Raw genomic sequence first — 26757 nt, 5'->3', positions numbered from 1 at the left:
ATTCGATGTTGTCATTAAATTTACGTGACCTGGTGTCTGCCACCATATTTAGCTTACCTGGCAGGTAAGTTACTGATAGCCAAATATGTCTTTGGATACACCATTGCCAAATTTTACTTCGGAGTCACATGAGTGATACGTGAAGAACCCCGCTAGGACGCATGCGTGCCATATCGCTACACGCTTTGCAATGAGTCACAGCAGGGGGAGGACGTCCCCCTTAAGCGGCAGAATCAAAAAGCCGACAACAGCAGGTAAGGGACTCTGCGTTTTTTCCAACTTACTTTGCAGGTGGGAAAAATGGACAGAGTGACCAGAAGGAAGGCTGCGAAAAAGCTGGAGGGGGAGAACTGCAGAGTTGCGGGCAGCCAGCAGCAACAGCAGCAGCTGACGGCACGGGAATCTCCCAAAGTGGAATCAGCTTTGCCCGATTTCGCTCCCGCACCGGCCAAATCCACTCCTCGGCCGGGCGGGAAAGCGAAGCAAAAGACGCATCGAATGCCAGACTCAGACGAGTCTGACTTTGAGCAGCCGCGAGCGGCCAGTGCCCGTGAGCACCGGGGCCGGTTAGAGCGGCTGCAGGACGAAGAACAACCGCGAGCGACCAGTGCCCGTGAGCACCGTGGTCGGTTCGAGCGGTTGGAGTATAATGAGCAGCCGGGAGCGGCCAGTGCCCGAGAGCATTGGAGCCGGTTGGACCGGCTGCAGGATGAGGAACAGCCGCGTGCGACCAGTGCCCGTGAGCACCGGGGTCGGTTGGAGCAGTTGCTGGAGGAGATCCTCCAAAGTGGCAGACTCCGGGAGATGGAGGCTAGCCACAGTGGGCAATCAATAAGCCCCACAGCGGTACCCCTTGTGGGGCTGCATAGTGTCTCTTCCTCATCAGAGGAGAACACGGAGGATCAGTTCTGGGCTGACCCTGAACAGGGCAGTGAACAACATACCCCCAGTAAGCCTGGGGTGAAAGAAAACATGCTGGACATGGTAACCCAGTTTTTCCAACCAGACCAAACTGGGCAAGACCTGGAGCCGAAGATAGCGGCTAGCATTGATTATATGTAGTTTAATCAATTACAGGCACTGGCTCTATCAGACACCATGGCACGGCATTTACCTCCAGGTAACTGCAAGTCATTAAATGTTCCGAGTGTAAACCAGTGCATCTGGAAACATGTGGAGACAGCAATTCGAACCAGTGATTTAAAAATTCAAAAGGTCCTAAAAGTATTAACGGAAAAGGAATAACAGCTTTTGCCCGTACTTTGAAGGAGCAAAACATGACCCAAGACCACCAGGATGCACTGGCTTTACTGTGCAACTCACAGTATGAGTTGAATAACATTAGAAAAAGTGCAATCCAACCAGCATTGGACCACAAATTTGCCTGCCTCTGTAAACCAGGAACCTCCAAACCGCCAATTCTATTGTTTGGAGGGGATTTACCCAAACAAGTCAAGGAACTTGATGAAGAGGCGAAAACACTGGGGCTCATAAAGGCAGCAACCAAAACATACTTTGGCAAAAATATCAGCCCTACGGACCTCCCAGACGAGGAACATACAGCGCAGGGAGCGCAAAAACCAGGGGCACCCAACAGCGGTCTTTTTTAGGATATGGCCCAGGACGACCGCCCTGGAAAATGCGCCAGCCTCAACCCCAACAGCAGAAAGCAACGGAGCCTCAACATCCAAAAAAGACAACGAGGAAATAACACACCCACCACCGGTAACCATGGAGATAGGTGGGTCTGGTTCTTTTAAAATGAAAGGGATCACGGACATTGTAGGTTACGATATCACTTGGATGCATGGAATAAGATAACTCTAGACACTTACATTCTAAGCAGTATCCAGGGTTATACCATAGCATTTATACTAAAACATTACCCTCCGGTACAGCATGCACCGGACCGAACGTTCGTGCTCACAGAAATAGAACAATCTAAAGCACATACAGAATTACAACCACTATATAAAAAAGGAGTAATTGAACATACAGAACACGAATCACAGGAATTAGTGTCAAATATCTTCATAAAAAACAAGAAAGATGGTGGTTGCCGTATCATCATCGATCTGACAACTTTAAATACATTTGTTCAATATATTCACTTCAAAATGGAAACCTTTGTTACTGCAAAGCAATTAGTTTCAGCAGGCTACTATATGGAAAGCCTCGATTTAAAAGATGCTTACTATACAGTACCCATCAGAGGTGAACACAGATGTTATTTGAAATTCAACTGGATGGGACAGTAATGGCAATACAGGGCACTGCCAAATGGCCTAACTTCAGCCCCCATGTTATTCACAAAAATTTTGAAACCAGCCTTGGCGTTACTGCGAAAACAAAAACATATGGTAATGGCATACCTGGATGACATATTTATTGTTGGCAAAACTTACGAATTGGCTAAACAAGCAGTAACAGCACATAAACAACTGTTCGAAGAACTGGGGTTCATCATCCATCCAGTTAAGTCTAAATTAACGCCTTCAACTAAAATGGATTACCTTGGGGTTCACCATAACACGGTACATATGTCAGTGACTTTGCCGATAGAAAAGGCTACAGCCTTACAAGAGGCTTGCAGCGAAATCATTGACATCACCAAACCCTCCATTAGACTGGTAGCCAGGATAATTGGGAAAATAGTGGCCGCATTTCCAGCCACACAATTCGGACCTTTACATTATCGAAATTTACAGAGAGCGAAAATTAGAGCACTCAAAATTAATGGGGGCCATTTTGATAGGCCAATGGAACTACCTACAGAAGCCATTATAGAACTAAAATGGTGGGAACACAACATCAAGTATTGTTCCAACCCACTAATTATCAGCAACCCGTCTATGGTACTACAAACTGATGCCAGTGCACTTGGTTGGGGAGCCACCAATTCCATCTCGAGCTGTGGAGGGAGATGGAATGCACAGGAAGCGTCATTATTAAAAACGTGGGGTATAAACTACCTGGAAATGTTAAGTGCATTCCATAATACATTTATTTATTTATGGGCGCCTTTCAAGAGTCTCAAGGACACCTTACAAAAATTGAGCATGTATAGGAAAAACATGTAAGGGGAATGAAATAAATAGTAGAGACATGACTAGTAGGCAACTTTATTTATATAGCACATTTCATACACGAGGCAGACTCAAAGTGCTTCACATAAAAACATGTCATACAATAAATGAAATAATAAAATGAAATAAAATAGAAGAACTAAAAGAAAAGAAAAACAAAATTAAAAATGCATTATAAAAAGTGCAAAAGTTAAAAGTGCAATGTAGTTAAGATTTAGCTGAAAGCTAAAGTAAACATAAAAGTTTTCAGTCTTGTTTTAAAAGTGGTCAAAGTTGAGGCAAGTCTTAAATCTTCAGGAAGTTTATTCCAGCTATTTGTTGCATAGTAACTAAATCCTGCTTTCCCATGTTTTGTATTTACTCTGGGAATCACTAGCAGATTGGTTTCAGAAGATCTTAGCGGTCTAGAAGGCTTATATAGTGGAAGCATGTCAGTGATATACTTTGGCCCTAAACCATGTAGTGATTTATAGGTGAGCAGCAGGATTTTAAAATCAATTCTCTGACATACAGGGAGCCAATGTAAGGATTTAAGAATTGGTGTAATATGCTCAAATTTTTTGGTCTTTGTTAGAACTCTAGCAACAGCGTTCTGAACAAGCTGTAGCTGCCTGACAGTTTTTTTTGGAAGACCTGCAAGGAGACCGTTGCAATAATCTAGCCTACTATTAATAAAGGCATGTACAAGTTTTTCTAAATCTTGAGCTGACATGAGTCCTCTTAATCTTGCTATGTTTTTGAGGTGATAGTAGGCTGATTTTGTTACTGATTTGATGTGACTGTCGAAATTTAAATCTGAATCCATAATGACCCCAAGATTTCTGGCTTTGTTTGAAGTTTTCAGGGACAGAGAGTGAAGGTGTTGGGTTACTTTAAGCCTTTCTTTTTTAGCACCAAAAACAATTATCTCCGTTTTGTCCTTATTTAGTTGGAGAAAATTTTGGCACATCCAGTCTTTGACTTGCTCAATGCACTGGCACAACAGATCTATGGGGCGATAATCATTTGGTGATAGCGCTACATAGATTTGAGTGTCATCGGCATAGCAGTGGTGGTCAATATTATTATATCGCATGATTTGCCCTAGTGGGAGCATGTAGATGTTGAATAAAGAGGGCCCTAAGATCGAACCTTGCGGTACTCCACACGTCACGTTGGTTGGTTCTGATACAAAGTCTCCAATGGAAACAAAATAGTTCCTATCTTGTAAATATGACCTGAACCAACTTAAGACTGTGCCTGAGAGCCCCACCCATTTTTCCAACCTGTCCAAAAGTATTGAGTGATCAACAGTGTCGAATGCAGCACTGAGATCTAATAGCATTAATATTGAAACTTTGCCAGAGTCTGTGTTAAGACGGATGTCGTTTACAACTTTAATAAGAGCGGTCTCGGTGCTATGAAGAGGTCGAAATCCTGACTGGAAGTTGTCGTAGCAGCCAGTTGAAGCCAGGAATTGATTAAGTTGCTGGAGGACAACTTTCTCAATGATTTTACTTATGAAAGATAGGTTTGAAATTGGTCTATAGTTGTTAATAATAGAGGCATCTAGGCTCCGCTTTTTTAAAAGAGGTTTAATAACTGCAGTTTTCAAGGCTTTTGGGAAATTGCCTGATTGAAGAGAGCTGTTAACTATTTGCAGTATGTCTATTGCTAGGCAGTCAAAAACATTCTTAAAGAAGTTGGTAGGTAAAGCATCAAGGCAGCAGGTGGATGGCCTTAGTTGTGTCACCGTTTCCACAAGAGTTTTAGAGTCTATGACATTAAAGCATGTCATCATTGCCACGTTACCTTTGCCTAAACAGGGTGGTGATCCAACATTTTTGTTTGAAGCGGTGATATTGATGGCACGTCTGATGCCTTCAATTTTATCTGTATAGAATAATGCAAACTCATTGCATTTCTGCGTGGAATGGAGTCCAGGTGGTAATTGTGTTGGGGGGTTGGTCAGTCTGTCAACAGTTGCAAATAAAAGGAAGGTACAAACTTCATTCACACAAGATGAATGGCAGTAGACCATTGGAAAGTAATTACCCAGATTAGATTTATCTTGCCTGTTTTTGATAATGACTTACCTAGAAAATGTATCATCAGTGCTGTATGTTTAATCTGGATGGGTATAATAAAAATAATAATAATAAATTTTATTTATGGGTGCCTTTCAAGAGTCTCAAGGACACCTTACAAAAATTTAGCAAGTAGAGGAAAAACATGTAAGGGGAATGAAATAAATAGTAGAGACATGACTAGTACACAAATTAAAGACAGAATTCAATTCAAAATGAGGCAATTCAAGCACAGATGTAAAGGGAGGGGGACTTGGGGCTAAGGATAGGCAGAGGTGAAGAGATGGGTCTTGAGGCGGGACTGGAAGATGGTGAGGGACACGGAATTGCGGATCAGTTGGGGGAGGGAGTTCCAGAGCTGCCCTGGAGAAGACTCTGTCCCCAAAACTGCGGAGGTTGGACTTGTGGATGGAGAGGAGACCGGCTGATGTGGATCTGAGGGACCGTGAGGGTTGGTAGGGAGAGAGGAGGTCAGTGAGATATGGGGGGGCCAGATGGTGGAGGGCTTTGTAGGTGAGGACCAGGATTTTGTAGGTGATCCGGTGGGAGATGGGAAGCCAGTGAAGTTGTTTGAGGACTGGAGTGATGTGATGCCAGGATTTGGTGTGGGTGATGAGTCGGGCGGCTGCGTTCTGGACCAGTTGGAGTCGGTTGATGTAGGTGGAGCTGATGCCAAGGAGAAGTGAGTAGCAATAGTCCAGTCGGGAGGAGATGAAGGCATGGATGAGTCTTTCAGCAGCGGGAGGTGTGAGAGAGGGTCTGAGTTTGGCGATGTTGCGGAGATGAAAGAAGGAGGTTTTAATGACATGGCGGATGTGAGGCTCAAGGGAGAGGGTGGAATCAAAGATCACGCCAAGGTTGCGGGCCTGGGGAGATGGGGAGACAGTGGTGCCGTCGATGGTGAGAGTGGGGTTATTGATTTTGCTGAGTGTGGCTTTGGAGCCTATGAGGAGGAATTCTGTCTTATCGCTGTTGAGTTTGAGGAAATTATGTTGCATCCAGGTTTTTATAGCTGACAAACAGGAGTTGATATGGGATAGGGGGGGGGGGTTGTGGGGGGATTTGGTGCCAAGGTAAATCTGGGTGTCATCAGCGTAACAGTGGAAGTCCAGATTGAATTGGCGGAGTATCTGACCAAGGGGGAGGATGTAGATGATGAAGAGGAGGGGGCCGAGTACGGAGCCTTGGGGAACGCCTTGAGTGACTGCGGCTGTAGCAGAGGTGTGGTTGTGGAGAGAGATGAAGTGGGATCTGTTGGAAAGGTAGGAACGGAGCCAGCTGAGTGCAGAGCCTTCAATGCCGAGGTCCTTGAGTCTGGTGAGCAGGATGTTATGGTTCACTGTATCGAAGGCTGCGCTCAGGTCGAGGAGGATGAGGATGTTGAGGGAACCAGTGTCAGCAGAGGTGAGGAGGTCGTTGAGGACTTTGAGGAGAGCAGTTTCTGTGCTATGGAGGGGGCGAAAGCCAGATTGGAGGGGTTCAAGTAGGTTATACGCAAGGAGGTGGGAATGAAGTTGCGACGCAACGATACGCTCCAGGGTTTTTGAAAGGAAGGGGAGGTTTGAGATTGGGCGGTAGTTAATGAGAGAGGAGGGATCAAGACCAGGTTTCTTTAAGATTGGTGTAACGGCAGCAGTTTTGAAAGCGGAGGGGACAATTCCTTGGGACAATGAGGAGTTGAAGAGATTAGTGAGTAGGGGCAGAGTACGGGGAGGCAGGACTTCAACAGGGGAGTGGAGAGAGGGTCGAGGGAGCAGGTGGTGGGTTTGGAAGAGCTGATGAGTTTGGAGTATTCCATGGCCTTAAGTCATATTGTTCGGGGTTAAATCACTAGCATGTTAGACTACAAATTGACAACACCACCGTGGTAGCATATATCAACCATATGGGTGGAAATAAATCGACATCTTGTGACAATCTGGCCAACACAATTTGGCAATGGTGCATCCAGAGGAATATTTGGATATCAGCTACCTATTTACCAGGTAAACTAAATTTAGTGGCAGACACCAGGTCACGCAAATTCAATGAAAACACTGAATGGATGTTGGATAAAAATGTATTTGCTGAAATTACAGCACGATATGGAAAAACAGATATCGATCTTTTCGCATCCAGGCTAAATCACCAGTTACCAAGTTATGTTTCATGGGAACCAGACCCTGGGGCAGTAGCTACAGATGCATTTTCGCTGCATTGGGGGAAATTGTTTATTTATGCATTCCCTCCTTTCTGCCTCATCAGTCGGGTACTAAGGAAAATACAACAGGATTCTGCATCTGGGATTCTTATAGTACCCGATTGACCTACTCAACCATGGTTCCCAGTGATACTAGACATGGCACTAGAACCGTGCATCACAATTCAACATAGACCAAATTTGCTGGTACATCCAGTAACACAGGAAAGTCACCCCTGTCATAAACATACCAACTTATTAATTTGTAGAGTCTGAAAGCGCCTCTACAACACATGGGACTGACGGACCGAACTATGGACATGATTGCATCGGCCCACAGACAGTCCACCAAAAATCAGTATTTGGTGCACATCAAGAAATGGTGAAAGTACTGTCACGACAATAACCTCAACCACAGATCCAATAATATTCCGTCTGTTCTGGAATTTCTGGCCAGTCTACACTACGATGAGGGGCTCAGCTACAGTGCCATCAACTGTGCCAGAAGTGCTCTGTCTAATTACCTGTGGCAAGGAACAGAGCGGCATTCTGTAGGGACACACCCCCTGGTAACCAAACTAATGAGGGGCATTTTCAACACGAATCCCCCTAGAACCAGGTACACCCAAATTTGGGATGTGAATATAGTTTTGACCATGTTGAGAAACTGGTCTCCACCAACAGCTCTGTCCCTACAGAAACTTACTATGAAATTGGTCATGCTGATGGCTTTGGTCACGGCACAAAGGGTCCAGTCGCTACAAAAACTAAGGCTGGACAACTTGACCATTTCATCAGGGAATATGAATTTTATAATCCATGACTTAATAAAACAGAACAGACCAGGAACAACAGGGCAAAGAATAGAATTCAGGGCCTACCCGACGGATGACCGCCTCTGTGTAGTAACTCATTTGCTACTATACATTGAACAGACAAGAATCGTCAGAGCGAAAGAAATGGCACTGTTAATTAGCCACAAACAGCCACATAAAAAAGTAACAGCCCAGACCATCTCACGATGGCTAAAACAGGTCTTAATGAAGGCAGGAGTAGATACTAACGTTTTTAAATCTCACTCCACCAGGGCTGCAGCTACATCAGCAGCAAAACTATTGGATGTTCCTATGGACCAAATCCTCAGGACTGCAGGATGGTCAACGGAAAGAACGTTCCAACGATTTTATCATAAACCGGTCATAGAACCTGGAACTTTTGCAGAAACACTTTTACGTTCTGTAATATGATTTACCCACAAATAGGGGCTATGATTTGGATTTAATTTAAAAATTTTTCGTTGTTTCAAGATCGTATTGATATCTAATGATGTTAACACTATTCTCCCCACAATCAAGGCAGAAGTGAAGCATGGACTCGTTCCACGGCATAAAATCACAGAGCTTTAAAATCTTCACGTAGTCACTCACGTGACTCCGAAGTAAAATAGTAAGATTAAACGAGAACTTACCAGTTTGAAGTTTGATCTTTATTTTATGAGGAGGAACGTTGAGGGAATACGTGCCCTCCGCTCCCACCCTTGATCATATCCTGAACTGGTATCTCTTGTCTAATCTTACTATGTTTAGTCATTATAGTTATCTGTGATTCCACACCACTGCTTTGAAGAATGACATGCATGCGTCCTAGCAGTGTTCTTCACGTATTCCCTCAAAGTTCCTCCTCATAAAATAAAGATCAAACTTCAAACTGATAAGTTCTCGTTTAATCTTACTATTGTATTGACCAACTTGTCGCATGATACCGATTTTATGCCGCCCATATGGTTAATGTAGGCCACCACCGTAGTATTATCTATTTATAACCGTACATGCAAGTGATGCATATTTATGCATATGCTTTTAAACCATAAAAAGTCACCCAAACATCTCTAGATAATTATTGCCCAGTGTAAGTGGTAATGATGATTCTGGGTTAGTCCATCTACTACTTGTGCTGGATATAGAGTTAGTTGCTCCCCAGTCTTGAGCACTGGCATCTGTTTGGATAACTGACGTAGGGTTAGTGATGATAATAGGTTGAAACTATGTCAAACGTTTTTTTGTTGTTGTTTTATTGCCCACCACTGTAGTTCTGATATTACCTCAGTGGGTAACTTCATGAAACGATTATAATGACCTGTATGTCGTTTTTGGTACAAAGGTCCGAATTATGTAGCCGGAAATGCTGCTGCCATTTTCCCAATTACTTTGTTACTTGTCGAGTAGTTGGTAGTTTGTTGACCATTAAATTGTTGTACGATTGTGCCAATTCAACTATGTTGTCTCTTGGCCATGTTACAGTCACGTAGACTGAATTAATTGTGAAGCCCAAGTAGTCCATGATAGAGGATGGCTTCAAATTAGATTTATCTGGATGTAAGACAACCCCAGGGTTTCGACTAACTGTTTGGTAGCTGAACAGCTAACATAGTCAAATTCATGGTCTTGCCTACCATTTAGGATATCATCAAGATATGCCATGACAATATGTTTTTGTCTTCTGAATATTGCCAGAGCTGGTTTTAGTGTCTGGGTGACACTTGGGCTGATGTGAGCCTATTGGGTAACGCTTTAAACTGCTATAACTGCTCCATCCAGGTAAATTTCAGGTATCTGCGATGATCCTTGTGAATGGTACTAAATAGTAAACATCTTTAAGATGAATGCTTGCCATTAAGTATCCTTTGGAATTTAGTTGTTTGGCAGTAACAACCGGTTCCATTTTGAAATGTATATACTTAACAAACATATTTAGTGAAGTTAAGTCAATGATGATGCGACATCCACCATCTTTTTGAGGTTTAGTGAATATATTTGATATGAATTGCAAGGGTTCAGGTTTTCCCATGACACCCTTTGTAATTATTCTCACCAGTTCAGCTTGTTCCTCTTGTTCCTAAAACGGAGAGGGGAAAAATACCCTCTGGGGTGAATGTTGACCTGGTGGCAATTTTTCAAGTATGAATTGTATTCACTAATGCCATTGAGTATATACTGATCACTCGTGATAGACTCCCATGTGTTAGTATTACTCTATATACTGGTAGGAACCAGACCCACCTACCTCCATGGTTATGGGTATTCTTCTGTTTCCTGCCGGTCCAACGAGTATTGCACGTCGTCTGACGTGGCGGTGACGTTGGGGGGTGGCACATTTTCCATGGGGTCCGCTCTGGGCCCTGGTCTAAGGAAGACTTTCGGTGATAGATGCGGACCCCGAGCTTTCATCAGTCCGATATGGTAGACGTTGACTGATGGACGCGATGGGGTGCTGCTGCGTAGGAATTACTGTTTTTGGTTACTCGTCCCGGCCCTGCCCTCATGAGCCGAAAGTTTTGTAAAACCTCTTGCATGTCCTTCATATGCTTTGTGAGGTTTTTGCCAAAGAGCAGTGGGTCTGGCTCAGTGGCTGGGGTATGCACAACCCCGCAATGTAGGATTTTATGGCAGGTCTTATGACTTGTTTACGAAGGTTGTGGTCATCTCCGCATTTGCCCATGGAACGAGGAAAAAACGATGTGATGGCTGTCGTCAGGCTTTTAACGCCTCCTGCACGTGGGGTTTCCACGTAGCTGTCCACCACACCTAGCAGCTCTTCCTGTTCCTGCACCCCTTGCATACTCCCGAGATCTTCAGCCATTGCCCCTGTTCTTGACCAGCCCAGTCCTGGTCACCAAAGCTATCCTCTGGAAAGGAGGAAGCAATGGACAAAGCACAAGGCACTGTGGAGGGAGTGCCTGACCCCCCTCTGCGAGAGCGCCCCTCCTGGGGTGCACCTCGCTGGAGCTCCTGCACCAAGAGCCGCTCCAAGTGGCTCAAGCGGCTGTCTCTCCCCCGCCTGTTCGATTTTATCATTTAAAAATAAATTGGATAGGTATATGGATGGGAAAGGAATAGAGGATTATCGTCTGAGTGCAGGTAGATGGGACTAGGGGAAAATAAGTGTTCGGCACGGACTTGAAGTGCCGAGATGGCCTGTTTTCCGCGCTGTCATTGTTAAATGGTTATATGGTTATTGCCCTCTCTCTGGTTGGCCATCTACATACTGTTTGAGTGAACGTTGCTGAACAAATTCAAGGGGACTTACCTGCTTGTTAAGGAGGCAGTGCAGGATGAAGATGAACATTCCTTGCATGCTGTTGATCACAGTGAAGATGTAGGCCATGACAATTGTTTCCTTCTGGAAGTGCAACATGCCAAATATCCAAGTACATCCCAGGAGGCAGAGCTGAGCGACAGCAGTGAAGGTAAAGACCCTAAAACAAGAGGCACGAGAATCTGAATGCAAGACAATACTTTACTTTGTGTTACTCACTACAGTGCATATTTTAAGGTGCAATATAAACTTCCTGCTGCTTCTAACCATATAACCATATAACAATTACTGCATGGAAACAGGCCATCTCGGCCCTTCTAGTCCGTGCCGAACACTTATTCTACCCTAGTCTCATCTACCTGCACTCAGACCATAACCCTGCATTCCTTTCCCGTACATATAACTATCCAATTTATTTTTAAATGATAAAATCGAACCTGCCTCCACAACCTCCACTGGAAGCTCATTCCACACAGCTACCACTCTCTGAGTAAAGAAGTTCCCCCTCATGTTACCCCTAAACTTCTGTCCCTTAATTCTCTAGTCATGTCCTCTTGTTTGAATCTTCCCTACTCTCAGTGGGAAAAGCTTTTCCACGTCAACTCTGTCTATCCCTCTCATAATTTTAAAGACCTCTATCAAGTCCCCCCTTAACCTTCTGCGCTCCAAAGAATAAAGACCTAACTTGTTCAACCTTTCTCTGTAACTTAGTTGCTGAAACCCAGGCAACATTCTGGTAAATCCCCTCTGTACTCTCTCTATTTTGTTGACATCCTTCCTATAATTAGGCGACCAAAATTGTACACCATACTCCAGAATTGGCCTCACCAATGCCTTGTACAATTTTAACATTACATCCCAACTTCTATACTCAATGCTCTGATTTATAAAGGCCAGCACGCCAAAAGCTTTCTTTACCACCCTATCTACATGAGATTCCACCTTCAGGAAACTGTGCACAGTTATTCCTAGGTCCCTCTGTTCAACTGCATTCCTCAATTCACTACCATTTACCATGTATGTCCTATTTTGATTTGTCCTGCCAAGATGTAGCAGCTCACACTTATCAGCATTAAACTCTATCTGCCATCTTTCAGCCCACTTTTCCAAATGGCCTAAATCTCTCTGTAGACTTTGAAAATCTACTTCATTATCTACAACACCACCTATCTTAGTATCATCTGCATACTTACTAATCCAATTTACCACACCATCATCCAGATCATTGATATACATGGCAAACAACAGTGCACCCAACACAGATCCCTGTGGCACCCCACTAGTCACTGGCCTCCAATCTGACAAACAGCCATCCACCATTACTCTCTGGCATCTCCCATTCAGCCACTGTTGAATCCATCTTGCTACTCCATCATTAATACCCAACAATTGAACCTTCTTAACCAACCTTCCATGAGGAACCTTGTCAAAGGCCTTACTGAAGTCCATATATACAACATCCACTGCTTTACCCTCATCAATTTCCCGAGTAACCTCTTAAAATATTCAAGAAGATTAGTCAAACATGACCTTCCATGCACAAATCCATGTTGACTGTTCATAATCAGACCCTGTTTATCCAGATGCTTATATAATTGAATGACTTGAGAATTAAGGGACTGAAGTTTAGGGGTAACATGAGGGGGAACTTCTTTACTCAGAGAGTGGTAGCTGTGTGGAATGAGCTTCCAGTGAAGGTGGTGGAGGCAGGTTCGTTTTTATCATTTAAAAATAAATTGGATAGTTATATGGATGGGAAAGGAATGGAGGGTTATGGTCTGAGCGCAGGTATATGGGACTAGGGGAGATTATGTGTTCGGCACGGACTAGAGGGGTCGAGATGGCCTGTTTCCGTGCTGTAAATTGTTATATGTTTATATGGTTATATATATTATCTCTAAGTATCCTTTCCATTAATTTGCACACCACTGACGTCAAACTAACAGGTCTATAATTGCTAGATTTACTCTTAGAACACTTTTTAAACAATGGAACAACATGCGCAGTACGCCAATTCTCCAGCACTATTCCCGTTTCTAATGACATTTGAAATATTTCTGTCATAGCACCTGCTATTTCTACACTAACTTCCCTCAATGTCCTAGGGAATATCCTGTCCGGACCTGGAGAATTATCCACTTTCATATTTTTCAAAAGTGTCAGTACTTCCTCTTCTTTGAATCTCATAGTTTCCATAACTACTCTACTTGTTTCCCTTACCTCACATAATTCAATATCTTCTCCTTGGTGAATACCGACGAAAATAAATTGTTCAATATCTTCCCCATCTCTTTTGGCTCTGCAGATGACTGTCCACTCTGACTCTCTAATGGACCAATTTTATCCCTCGTTATCCCTTTTGCTATTAATATAGCTGTAGAAACCCTTTGGATTTACTTTCACCTTACTTGCCAAAGCAACCTCATATCTTCTTTTAGCTTTTCTAATTTCTTTCTTAAGATTCTTTTTACATTCTTTATACTCCTCAAGCACGTAATTTACTCCATGCTGTCTATAATTATTGTAGATCTCTCTCTTTTTCCGAACCAAGTGTCCAATTTCCCTTGAAAACCATGGCTCTTTCCAATTTTTACTATTTCCTTTCAACCGAACAGGGACATAAAGATTCTGTACTCTCAAAATTTCACCTTTAAATGTTCTCCATTTCTCTTCCACATCTTTCCCATAAAACAATTCTAGATCCTCTCTCTTTCAATTATTTGTGTTGACTGGGTTAAAGTCCTGAAATCACCATTACACCAAACAGTGAGACTTCAATGCACAGACTGCAGCGATAGAGATATCAGCCAGTCAGCTGATACAATAAGTGAGCTATGACTTGTGGCACACCAAACGTTAAAGGATTTGTTGTAAAATAAAAAATGATTATGTTGGCCTCTGCTGAGAAACGTTTGTTTCAAACAGAATAATGCAAAGCTGATTCCTTCTCACACTGATGTGTAACCAGAGAATCCCCACCCGCTAAACACATTCAGAAACCTCAACAGATAACAGGACAGGAATGGCATCTGAGTGATTCTTACATGCTTGACCTTACACGTGTGGTACCAACCCTAATACCCTGGAGCCGACAGTTCGCTCTATCTGGTCCACTGTATCTGCCTGATCTCCCTTTTGGTAAGTTTGGAAAGGGCCCAGCTATCAGTGCGTGAATCCCAAATCGGAACAGCAAACGGGAATGGCTTAGATGGAGCATCTTGGTCAGCATGGACGAGTTGGGCCAAAGGGCCTGATTCCATGCGGTATGTCTCTAGGACCTGTTAGCATCAGCAGCTTCATGTGATTTCATTCCATAAAGGAAGAAAAATTCAAAGGGGAGTAGGAGGCAATCGTGGCTGACAAGAAACGTTAGGGATAGAATAAAACTAAAAGAAAAGATGTATAACACAGCAAAGAGTAGCTGGAAGCCAGAGGAATGGGAAATTTCATAGGACAACAGAAGGAAATAAAACGGGCAATATGGGCTGAAATGATGAAGTACGAAGGGAAGCTGGCCAGGAATATAAAGAAGGATAGTAAAAGCTTCCTTAGATAAGTTAAGGGAAAAAGAGTAGCAAAGTCAAATGTGGGTTCCTTGAAGGCAGACACGGGTGAAATTATTATGGGCAACAAGGAAATGGCAGAAGAGTTGGATAGGTACTTCAGATCTGTTTCACTAAGGAAGACACAAACAATCTCCCAGATGTACTGGAGGACAGAGGATCTAAGGGGGTAGAGGAACTGCAATAAATTTTCATTAGGTAATGTTATCCCACTTTTCAAGAAAGGAGCGAGAGAGAAAACGGGGAATTACAGACCAGTTAGCCTGACTTTGGTGGTGGGAAAGATGCTGGTCAATTATTAAAGAGGTAATAATGGGGCATTTGGATAGCAGTAAAAGGATTAGTCCAAGTCAACATGGATTTATGAAAGGGAAATCATGCTTGACTAATCTTCTGGAATTTTATGAGAATGTGACAAGTAAAATGGATGAAGGGGTGCCAGTGGATGTAGTGTATCTAGACTTTCAGAAAGCCTTTGATAAAGTCCCGCACGGGAGACTGGTGAGTAAAATTAGAACACATGGTATTGGGGGTAGGGTGTTGACATGGATAGAAAATTGTTTGGCAGACCGGAAGCAAAGAGTAGGAGTGAACGGGTCCTTTTCAGAATGGTAGGCAGTGGCTAGTGGAGTGCCGCAAGGCTCGGTGTTGGGGCCGCAACTGTTTACCATATATATTAATGATTTGGAAGAGGGAATTAGGAGCAACACTAGCAAGTTTGCGGATGACACAAAGCTGGGTGGCAGTGTGAACTGTGAAGAGGATGTTAGGAGGTAGCAGGGTGACCTGGACAGGTTGAGTGAGTGGGCATGTGTGGCAGATGCAGTATAATATAGATAAATGTGAGGTTATCAACTTTAATGGCAAAAACAAGGGGGCAAATTATTATTTCAATGGGGTTAGGTTTGGTAAGGGGTAGCTGGGCGTTCTTGTATACTGGTCACTGAAAGTTGGCTTACAGATACAGCAGGCAGTGAAGAAAGCTAATGGAATGTTGGCCTTCATAACAAGAGGATTTCAGTATAGGAGCAAAGAGGTTCTTCTGCGGTTGTATAGGGCTCTGGTGAGACCACATCCTGAGTATTTTGTATCGGTTTGGTTTCTTAATTTGAGGAAGGACATCCTTGTGATTGAGGCAGTGCAGCGTAGGTTCACGAGATTGGTCCCTGGGATGGCGGGACTGTCATATGAGGAAAGTCTGAAAAGACTTGGCTTGTATTCACTGGAGTTTAGAAGGATGAGGGAGGATCTTATAGAAACATATAAAATTATAAAAGGACTGTACAAGCTAGATGCAGGAAAAATGTTCCCAATGTGGGGCGAGTCCAGAACCAGGGGCCACAGTCTTAGAATAAAGGGGAGGGCATTTAAGACTGAGGTGAGAAAAAATTTTTCACCCAGAGAATTGTGAATTTATGGGATTCCCTGCCACAGAGGGCAGTGGAGGCCAAGTCACTGGATGGATTTAAGAGAGAGTTAGATAGAGCTCTAGAGGCTAGTGCAGTCAGGGGATATGGGGAGAAGGCAGGCACGGGTTACTGATAGGGGACGATCAGCCATGATCACAATGAATGGCAGTGCTTGCTCGAAGGGCCGAATGGCCTCCTGCACCTATTTTCTATGTTTCTAATAATGGGAAAGGATGGGAACGGGATAAGTGCTGGCCATTTGCATGACCTGGATACCGTATCAACCAAGGAAGGTACCAGCAGCCACACCAGTTGTTCTCACCTGATTTCCTTCAACTGGCCCATATCAGGATTGACACTTGAAAACTTTTCAGCCAGTTTCAACACAGTGATAATAAAAAATCCTCCATTGACCTTTCAAGAAAAGAAAAAGCCACATTAATCCAAATAAGATAGTGGTCTATTGAAATAATATTTTCTTGATGTTATCTTTAATTCATTTACATTTCCATTGAAACATCTTGCAGTGCATAAATAGTTGCATTTGGACATGTTTGCCTCTACATTGATCTTCAACATTCATTTTAAAATAGACAGTGATGTAGATATAACCGTGGTGTTCCATCAGCCCTGAGTGGATGACTTCAAATCTTCTCGTATGCATTGTGAATCTGTAAATGTTTATGGACGGTCTAAAGATTTATCACGAAAACCAGTGATAAAGGACATAATCTTTACCAATGCTCTTTCAAGAAATTTCATCCAATCCGATACTGCTAAATATTAATATCCAAGATGACAGCACAGGTTAACCTGACAGCAAGTTCAGTAGCTGTCACCATACCGGATCTGTGCCATGCTCCAAGGCCCCTCTGTTCCTCCGACCTGCCATACATGGTTGATGTCCTCTCCTCATTAGTGGTTCCAAAACCCATCAGCTCACATTTTCCTGAATTCAACAGACATTCTCTGTTTCATATTTTTCCAAACTTACCAGAATAATCACACAGACCGGAGCCAGGAAAGCCCAGAGGAATCCCGACTTTAGATCCAACCAACAACTGGGGAAAGAGGCAAAAAATGTTATTTCCAAATGACACTGTAGAATGTTTACACTTTGCACACACACGTACAGGTATGTTCCCACACCAGTAACATTGTTGCTCAGATGGCCTCCCTGCCATGTGTGAGGCTCGGCAGGAATCGACTACTCCCGTCACGGGTACATTGCTACATCACTCAATGCTGTGTGGACCCAGCTTGGCACTGTTGGTCTTCATAATCATTATCATACATTATCAGCCACATACGAGGAATTTGATTTGCAATACAGTCATACCAATAAAAATCACCTAGACACACAAAATACATTTTAACATAAACATCCACCAGTGACTCCCCCTCATTCCTCACTTTGATTGAAGGTGAAAAAAAGTTTAATCACTTCCCTTCTTTGTTCTCCTGCGGTCTGGGGGCCTCGAGCCTTATAACCATATAACAATTACAGCACGGAAACAGGCCATCTCGACCCTTCTAGTCCGTGCCGAACACGTATTCTCCCCTAGTCCCATATACCTGCGCTCAGACCATAACCCTCCATTCCTTTCCCGTCCATATAACTATCCAATTTATTTTTAAATGATAAAAACGAACCTGTCTCCACCACCTTCACTGGAAGCTCATTCCGCACAGCCACCACTCTCTGAGTAAAGAAGTTCCCCCTCATGTTACCCCTAAACTTCTGTCCCTTAATTCTCAAATCATGTCCCCTTGTTTGAATCTTCCCTACTCTCAGTGGGAAAAGCTTATCCACATCAACTCTGTCTATCCCTCTCATCATTTTAAAGACCTCTATCAAGTCCCCCCTTAACCTTCTGCGCTCCAAAGAATAAAGCCCTTCTGGTCTTTGTCCTTGTGCTGCAGGGAGTTGTGGCTGGGGAAGGCTTTATCATTTTTAGCTATAATCTTTCCCTTGATTATTGTTCAGTGACCTTACCTTATCCATCGTTACTGCACCCCTCGTATCTGCCTCTCAGTCTCCCTATCCCACCCCAACTCACCTCCCCCTGAGAGAGGCCACGTGTGACCTCCTTGAGGTCAAGTTGGGGCTGTTGGTGAAAGCTCTTGCTCCATCCCCGGTAGACTATATTTACACTATACAACATATATTAACGATTTAGACAAAGGAATTAAATGTAACATCTCCAACTTTGCGGATGACCCAAATCTCGGTAGCAGTGTGACCTGCGAGGGGGATGCTATAGCGAGAAGATTTGAGTACAGGAGCAAGTTGGTTCTACTGCAGTTGTATAGGGCCGTGGTGTATTGTGTGCAATTTTGGCCTCCTAATTTGAGGAAGGACATTCTTACTATTGAGGGAGTGCAGTGTAGGTTCACCAGGTTAATTACTGGGATGGCGGGACTGACAGATGATGAAAGATAGGATCGACTGGGCTTATATTCACTGGAATTTAGAAGGTTGAGAGGGGATCTTATATGAAATTCTTAAGGGATTGACCAGGCTAGATGCATGAAAAATGTTCCCGATGTTGGGGGAGTCCAGAACCAGGGGTCAAGAAAAAGAGGTAGGCCATTTATAACTGAGATGAGGATAGACTTTTTCATCCAGAGTTGTGAATCTGTGGAATTCTCCGCTGCAGAAGGCAGTGGAGGCCAATTCACTGGATGTATTCAAGATAGAGTTGGATATAGCTGTTAGAGCTAATGGAAAAGGGATATGGGGAGAAAGCAAGGATGGGGTACTGATTCTGGATGATCAGCCATGCTTATATTCAATGGCAGTGCTGGCTCGAAGGACCAAATGGCCTACTCCTGCATCTATTTTCTGTGTTTCTAGACAAACCACTGGAAGTTAATGTGCTGGCGCAGGGGGAAGTCAGGATGTAACCCATATGGACTTTAGCAAGACATTTGACAAAGCACCACATGGTAGGCTGATCCAGAAGATTAAATTACGTAGGTCGCAGGCAAGCGGAACTATTGTAGCTGGGACATTGTTGGCCGGTTTAGGCGAGTTGGGCCGAAGGGTCTGTTTCCACGCTGTTTCACCCTATGACTTTATGACTCTGTCTGGGGCATAGAAACATAGAAAATAGGTGCAGGAGGAGGCCATTCGGCCCTTCGAGCCAGCACCGCCATTCATTGTGATCATGGCTGATCGTCCCCTATACATAATTCGTGCCTGCCTTCTCCCCATATCCCTTGACTCCACTAGCCCCTAGAGCTCTATCTAACTCCCCCTTAAATCCATCCAATGGTGAATGAGGTGTTTCTGACTGGGTGTATATAAAGTGTTGCACCATAGGGATAGGTTCTGGGACCTTTGTTTGTAGTAAATAAATAGGCCTAGATGGATACAGCACTAATGCAGACAAATGGCATTCTTGTATTGTAGATGGATAAATAGTTTGGCACAGACATAAAACATTGAACAAAGAACAGTACATCACTAAAAGATTCCTTCATCCCACCATGTCTGTGCTGGTCATGATGAAAGATTGAAAACTCCCATCTGTCTGCACATGGTCTGTATCCCACCATTCCCTATCTTCTCATGTATTTGTTTCAATGCCCCTTAAACATGCTATCAAATTTGCTTCCACCACCTCCCCTGCACAAAGTACCAGGCACCCACCACATGCTGAATATAAAGGAGATCTTTTGTGAGAACAGGTGACCAAAACTGAACATAATTCTCTAAATGTCTTGTACCAATGTCTTGTACCAGTGCATTTTTTTTAATAAACATCTTCACTATGTATTATATCACTCAGTTTAGTGTCATCCACAAACTTACTCAGCATGCCTTCACAATTCTCTAGCATGCCACTAGTCACAATGCTGAATGATAAGCTTCCACCATCACCCTCTGCTTCCTTTCACAAAGCTAATTCTCGATCCAGTCAGTTGGCTCTCTCTGGATGTCATGTGATCGAATGATCAAGTGCAGCCTACTATGTGGAACCTCATCAAATCTCTTGCTGAAGCCAATGTAGACAATGTCTATGGCTTTGCTCTTTTCAGCCTCTGATTACTTCAAAATATAATTTGATTGGTAAGTCACACTCACAGCCTACCATGCTGACTAGCCCTGATTAGCCCCTGTCTAATGCATATACATCCTATCCCTCAGAATATTCTCTTCCTTCGAGCCCTTCTTGAATAGAGGCACACCCTTCAGCCTTGCGGCACCTCACCTGTGTGGTGAGGTGTTGGGACTCGAGGCCCTGAGCTGCAGGGAATGGTTGAGCAGGCTAGATCTTTATTCCTTGAAATTCAGGAGGTAGAGAGGTGATCTTGTGGAGGTGTATGATAACATGAGAGGAATAGGTAGGGTGAAAGCATATCTAGAGTTTATCTAGATTACGAGAATCAAGAACCAGGCAACATTTGTTTAAGGTGAGAGGGGAAAGATTTAATAGGAACCTGAGGGGACTTTTCGCCGAGAGGGTGGTGCTTACATACACCGGCCTGCCAGAGTGGAGAGTTGAGACAGGTACTGTAATAAAAAGTAAAAGACATTTGGACAGGTGCATGGACAGGAGAGATGTGCCAAACATGGACAGGTTGGACCAGTGTAGATGGGGCACCTTGGCTGGCATGGGGTAGTTGGGCTGAAGGGCCTGTTTCTTTGCTGTATGACCCTCTGACTCCAATATCAACGCACCCCTCCTGAATCTCAACATCATCCATGCCCTTCCTCTTGGGGAATGCTAATGTTAAGTACACATTAAGGACCTTGGCCACTTCTCTGACTTCACGCATAAATTCCCATCTTTGTCCTGGAGTGGACCTACCGTTTTCCAAGTAACCCTTTCCCCTTACATACAAAATGCCTGGAAACTCTCCTCGACCCTATTTGCCAAGCCTCCTCCTAATTTCTTGTTTAAGTGTTTTCCTGATTTCTTCATATTCCTCAGGAACCACGACTGGGCCAAAGGTCCCATTTCTGTACAAGGATGGTATTTCCCCTGGCAACCGGAGATCATAATTAGAGTGGCTAATGGAACTGTTGCCTCAGTTCCAGAGACCTGGGTTCGATCCCGACTTTGGGTGATGCATTTGTGGAGTTTGCACGTTCCACCTAAATCCACACAAATTCCCTTTGGGTGCTGCAGTCTCCATCAACATCCCAAACACATGTAGGTTGATAGGTAGCTGTAAATTATCCCATGAATGATAGCATAGAACATGGAACAGTACAATACAGGAATGGGACTTGGGGATCTGGAGCAGTTGATGGAGATTTTGGGAAGTGAAAGAGGGATCGATGTAGGATTGGGGTAAAAGGGTGCTTGATGGTTGACCTCATGGGATGAAGGACCTGTTCTCATGCTGCATGTGGAGATGGGAAGAAATATCTTCACTTAGTGGGTGGAGAACCTTTGCAATCCTCTCCCCAAGTGGGTTTTGCAGGCTCAGTGGCTGAGTGTTTTCAGACAGAGATGAATATCAAGGATATGGGGAAAATTAAAAAAGACTGGTCTGCCCCAACAGCTGCTGACAACCTTCTAACGCTGCACCACAGAGAGCATATTAACGTATGGCATCTCTGTGTGGTATCTCAGCTGCACGGAGGTGGAGAGGAGAGCTCTTCAGCGCGTCGTCCACAGAGCGCAGAGGATCATTGGGACACAACTACCAGCCTTGGAGGGCATCTACCACACACGGTGCCTCAGGAAGGCCGTCAGCATCCATAAAGACTCCTCACACCCTTGTAATGGACTGTTCGAACTACTTCCCTCCGGCAGACGTTACAAGGCCTTCTACGCCCGAACCTCCAGACTCAGGAACAACTTCATTCCTAGAGCTAGAGCGGCTCTGAACCAGCCCTGCTGAGTGCCCCCCATCCCCCCTGGACTGTCTCCCTCGGATGGTCACGTCACAGACACATCTGCACTTTAGTCTGTTTGAACAGTTTTGACTGTTTTACTGTTCTTTTTACAATCCATGTTCACGAGATATCTAAATCCCAATTTTATTAGTTACTAGACCAAGTGCAGACCCATTGGGTCTGTTTCCCCAACGCGGGGGGGGGGGGGGGGGGGGGGGGGGGGGCTGCGACCTCACACTCACACTAACCACCTCACATAATACAGGTGGGGGGAGGAGGGAGGACGGGGTGTGGAGAGGGGAGGGAGGGGAGAGGGGGAGGAGGAAGGAAACGGGGAGAGATTTGGGAGGGAGAGGAGAGCGGGGTAGGGGGAGAGAGAGGGGGGTGGGAAGGGGAGGAGAGTGGGGAGTGGGAGAAGAGCGGGGAGGGCAGGAAGTGGGGGAGAGGGCAGGAAGGGGGGAGAGGGGTAGGGAGGTGGGAGTGGGGTAGCGGGGAGTGGTGCAAGAGAGAGGGGAAGGGGGTTGGGGGGGAGATGGGTGTGAAGAGGGGTGGGGGAGGGGGTGGGAGGGGAGGAGGGAGAGGGGTGAGAGAAGGTGGGGGGGGAACAGGGTGGGGTGGAGAAAGAAGAGAGGGAGAGGAGGATGGAATGGAGGGAGGAGGGAGAGGGGGAAGAGTGTGGAGGGAGGGGGAGAGGGGTAGGGGGGCGAGAGGGGGAGGAGTGTGGAGGGAGGGGGAGAGCGGAGAGAGAGGGAGTGGGGAGGGAGAGGGAAGGGAAGGGGGGGGGAGAAAGAGTGGTGGGGAGGGAGATGGGGCAGAGGGCGGGGGATGGGGCAGATAAGTAGAAGAATGGGGAGGGAGGGGAAAGGTGTAGGGGAGTGGTGGAAGGGGGAGAGGGAGGGGGAGAGGGGAAGGGGCGAGTGTGTGGAAAGAGGGACAGAGGGGTAGGGGAATGGTGGGGGAGCGAGGGAGGGGTTGTGGAGGAGGGTGAGAGCGGAGAGATGGTGAAGAGTGGGGAGCGAGAGGGGAGGGGGAGAGAGAGGGGTGGGGGAGGGAGAGAAGTGGGTTAAGGGGGAGAGAAGGGGAAGAGTGGGGAGAGGGGGGGAGAGATGGAGGGCGTGGGGGGGAGAGAGGGAAGGGGTGGAGAGAGAGGGATGGGGTGGGAGCAGGGGGAGGAGAGGGAGAGGGGTGAGGAGAGGGAGATGAAGAGGGAGGAGGAGAGAGGGGTGGGGGAGGGAGGAGGGAGGGGGAGAGAGGTGGGGGGGGGAGGAGGGGAAGGATGAGGTGGGGGGGGGAGAGAGGGGGAAGAGAGGGGGAAGAGTGGGGAGGGAGGTGGAAGAGTGGGGAGGGAGAAGGGGGGTGGGGGAGAGAGGGATGGGTGGAGGGGTGGAGGGGGAGCGGGGTGAGGAGAGGGCGGGAGAAGGGGGGAAGAGAGGGGTGGGGAGGGGGAGGAGAGAGGGGGTAGGGGAGAGAGGGGGAAGAGTGTGGAGGGAGTGAGAAGGGCAATGGGGGAGAGAGGGATAGGGGTGGGAGGAGGAGAGGGAGAGGGGTGAGGAGAGGGAGATGGAAAGGGGGAGGGAGAGGGTGGGGGGAAGGGGGGGGGGAGGGGAGGAGGGGGGGGATGTGGAGGGGGAGAGAGGTGTGGGGGAGGGGGGATGGGTGAGGAGGGAGATGGGGTAGGAGAGGGCGTGGAGGAGGGAGATGGGGTAGGGGAGAGTGGACGAGTGTGGAGGAAGGGGGAGAGGGGTGGGGGGAGAGAGGGGCAAGAGTGAGGAGGGAGAGGGGGGGGAAGTGGAAGTGGGGAGGGAGGGGGATAGGGGTAGGGGGAGTGGTGGAAGAGGGTCAGAGGGGTAGGGGGAAGAGGTGGGGGAGGGAGGGGAGAGAGGGGGCAGGGAGGGGGAGAGGGAGGGGTAGGGAGGGAGGGAGGGGTTAAGGGGGAGGGAAGAGTGGGGAGGGAGGTGTAGGGAGAGTGGTGGAAGGGGGTCAGTGGGGTAGGGGGAAAGAGGGAAGGGGTGGGGTCGAGACTCGAGGGAGTGGGGAGAGAGGGATGGGGGTAGGAGGAGGAGGGGGAGGAGAGGGAGAAGGGTGAGGAGAGGGAAACATAGAAATTAGGTGCAGGAGTAGGCCATTTGGCCCTTCGAGCCTGCACCGCCATTCAATATGATATTGGCTGATCATCCAACTCAGTATCCTGTACCTGCCTTCTCTCCATACCCCCTGATCCCTTTAGTCACAAGGGCCACCCACATCTAAATATAGCCAATGAACTGGCCTCAACTACCTTCTGTGCCAGTGAACTCCAGAGATTCTCCACTCTCTGTGAAAAATGTTTTTCTCATCTCGGTCCTAAAAGATTTCCCCCTTATCCTTCAACTGTGACCCCTTGTTCTGGACTTCCCCAACATCGGGAACAATCTTCCTGCATCTAGCCTGTCCAGCCCCTTAAGAATTTTGTAAGTTTCTATAAGATCCCCTCTCAATCTTCTAAATTCTAGCGAGTACAAGCCGAGTCTATCCAGTCTTTCTTCATATGAAAGTCCTGACATCCCAGAAATCAGTCTGGTGAACCTTCTCTGTACTCCCTTTATGGCAAGAATGTCTTTGGCAAGGGAGATGGAGAGGGGGAGGGAAAGAGAGAGAGGAGGGGGAGAGAGGTGTGGGGGAGGGGGGAGGGAGATGGGGGAGGGGAGAGGGGGGGAAGTGTGTGGAGGGAGGGGGAAGATTGCGGAGGGAGAAGGGGGTGGGGGAGAGAGGGATGGGGGTGGGAGGAGAGCGAGATGGAAAGGGGGGGGAGAGGAGGAGAGAGCGATGGGGGAGGGGAGTGAGGTGTGGGGGATGGGGAGGAGGGAGATGGGGTAGGGGTGGGAGGGGAAAGATTGCGGAGGGAAGGGGGTGGGGGGAGAGAGGGGAAAGAGTGGGGATGGAGAGTGGGGGGGGGAGGGGGAGAGAAGTGGAAGAGTGGAGAGGGAGGGGGATATGAGGGGTGGTGGAAGAGGGGCAGAGGGGTAGGGGAAGGGGTGGGGGGGAGAGGGGTGGAGGGGAGGGGTGTGGGACAAGGGGGAGAGAAGTGGAAGTGGGGAGGGAGGGGTAGGGGGAGTGGTGGAAGAGGGACAGAGTGGTAGGGGGAAGGGGGGGTGGGTGAGAGGGAAGGGGTGAGGTAGAGAGGGCAGGGGGGGAGAGAGGGATGGGGTGGGAGGAGGAGGGAGAGGAGAGGGAGAGGGGTGAGGAGAGGGAGATGGAGAAGGGGAGGTGAGAGGGATGGGGAGGGGGAGAGAGGGATGGGGGAGGGGGAGAGAGGGATAGATTTATGTTATGACATCGGTTGGAAGCTGCATACAAAATCTCGTTGCACTTATGTGCAATGACAATAAAATATATTATTATTATATTATTATTATTATTATTAAATAGGGTCAGTGCAAAAAAATGGTCCTGAGGTTGTAGGTTGGTCATGGTCCAACTGAATGTTAGTATAGGTGCAAGGGGTTGAATGGCCTCGTCCAGCAACCATGTTTATTCCTGTCACAGAAACTCAATGTGCTCTGAGTGCAATGTCTGCAAATAAATCTGCAGTTTTCGTACTTACTACTTCTCTGTTCCATATCCCTGGGAATACACGGCTGCTGAGATGCCAACAGTAATCAGGGGGAAACCGTAGCCAAACAAGCACATGTACGTTGGTCTCATACTCTTTGCATTGAAGACTTTCACCAGCATGAGGTAAAGCTGCACACCTTCCAGGAGCATCCAGGAAAAACAGGCCAGGAAGAAATAATGCAGGAATCCAGCGATGACGGCACAAAGAGTCTGGAAGTGATGCAAGAGAACAACAAAGGATTAATGAGCCTGAGCTGGGCTGCACAGGGTGGTACACTGGCTGGTTTACTGGGCCTGCGCGCTGTGTCAGTATATTGGGTTGGTATACTGGGCCAGTACACTAGGTCATTACACTGGATCAGTGCACTGGGCCAGGACACTTGGTTGGTTGTACACTGCAGTTTCAGTTTAGTTTATTGTCACGTGTACCGAGGTACAGTGAAACACTTTTGTTACATGTTAACCAGCCAGTGGAAAGACAATACATGATTACAATTGAATCTGTACACTGTGAGCCATTGACAGTGTGTGGATAAATGATAAGGGATATAAGGAATAATGCATTGGTACGAAGATACATTTCACCGACCACTCAAGTTAGACTAACTGCCTGCAGTTTCCTATCATCTCCCTTGCTCCTTTTCTAAAGTAGCATGGATTCTGTTTGGTGCCCTCCAAAGTGGCAACTCCATTATGTTGAATTCTGAAGACAGCATCAATACACGCACTATTTTCCCTATGACTTCCGTTGGTCTGTTTCCGTGCTGGATGGAAGAAGCTGTTCCTGGACGTGCTGGTCCGGCAACGGAGAAATCTGTAGCGCCTCCCGGATGGTAGGAGGGTAAACAGTCTGTGGTTGGGGTGAGAGCAGTCCTTGGCGATGCTGAGCGCCCTTCGCAGACAACGCTTGC

At 46.2% G+C, this 26757-nt stretch overlaps 1 protein-coding gene across 1 annotated transcript in view; it reads right to left on the bottom strand.

Moving 5' to 3' along the window:
• The window catches only part of LOC116991870 (adhesion G protein-coupled receptor E1-like), a 131151-nt gene that overhangs the window by 54165 nt on the left and 50229 nt on the right, over positions 1–26757 (bottom strand). The window contains exons 5-8 of the mRNA XM_033050846.1: positions 25836–26056; positions 17393–17459; positions 16721–16812; positions 11418–11586 (exon numbers count right to left, since the gene is read on the bottom strand). Of these exons, the coding sequence (XP_032906737.1) occupies positions 11418–11586; positions 16721–16812; positions 17393–17459; positions 25836–26056 (549 nt within the window). The remainder of the gene's footprint in view (positions 1–11417; positions 11587–16720; positions 16813–17392; positions 17460–25835; positions 26057–26757) is intronic.

The sequence above is a fragment of the Amblyraja radiata genome, chromosome 35 (assembly GCF_010909765.2).
Source record: "Amblyraja radiata isolate CabotCenter1 chromosome 35, sAmbRad1.1.pri, whole genome shotgun sequence".
Lineage (NCBI taxonomy): Eukaryota > Metazoa > Chordata > Chondrichthyes > Rajiformes > Rajidae > Amblyraja > Amblyraja radiata.
The sequence above is the reverse complement of the archived record's forward strand: the minus strand, read 5'-3'. Positions and strand labels throughout refer to the sequence as shown.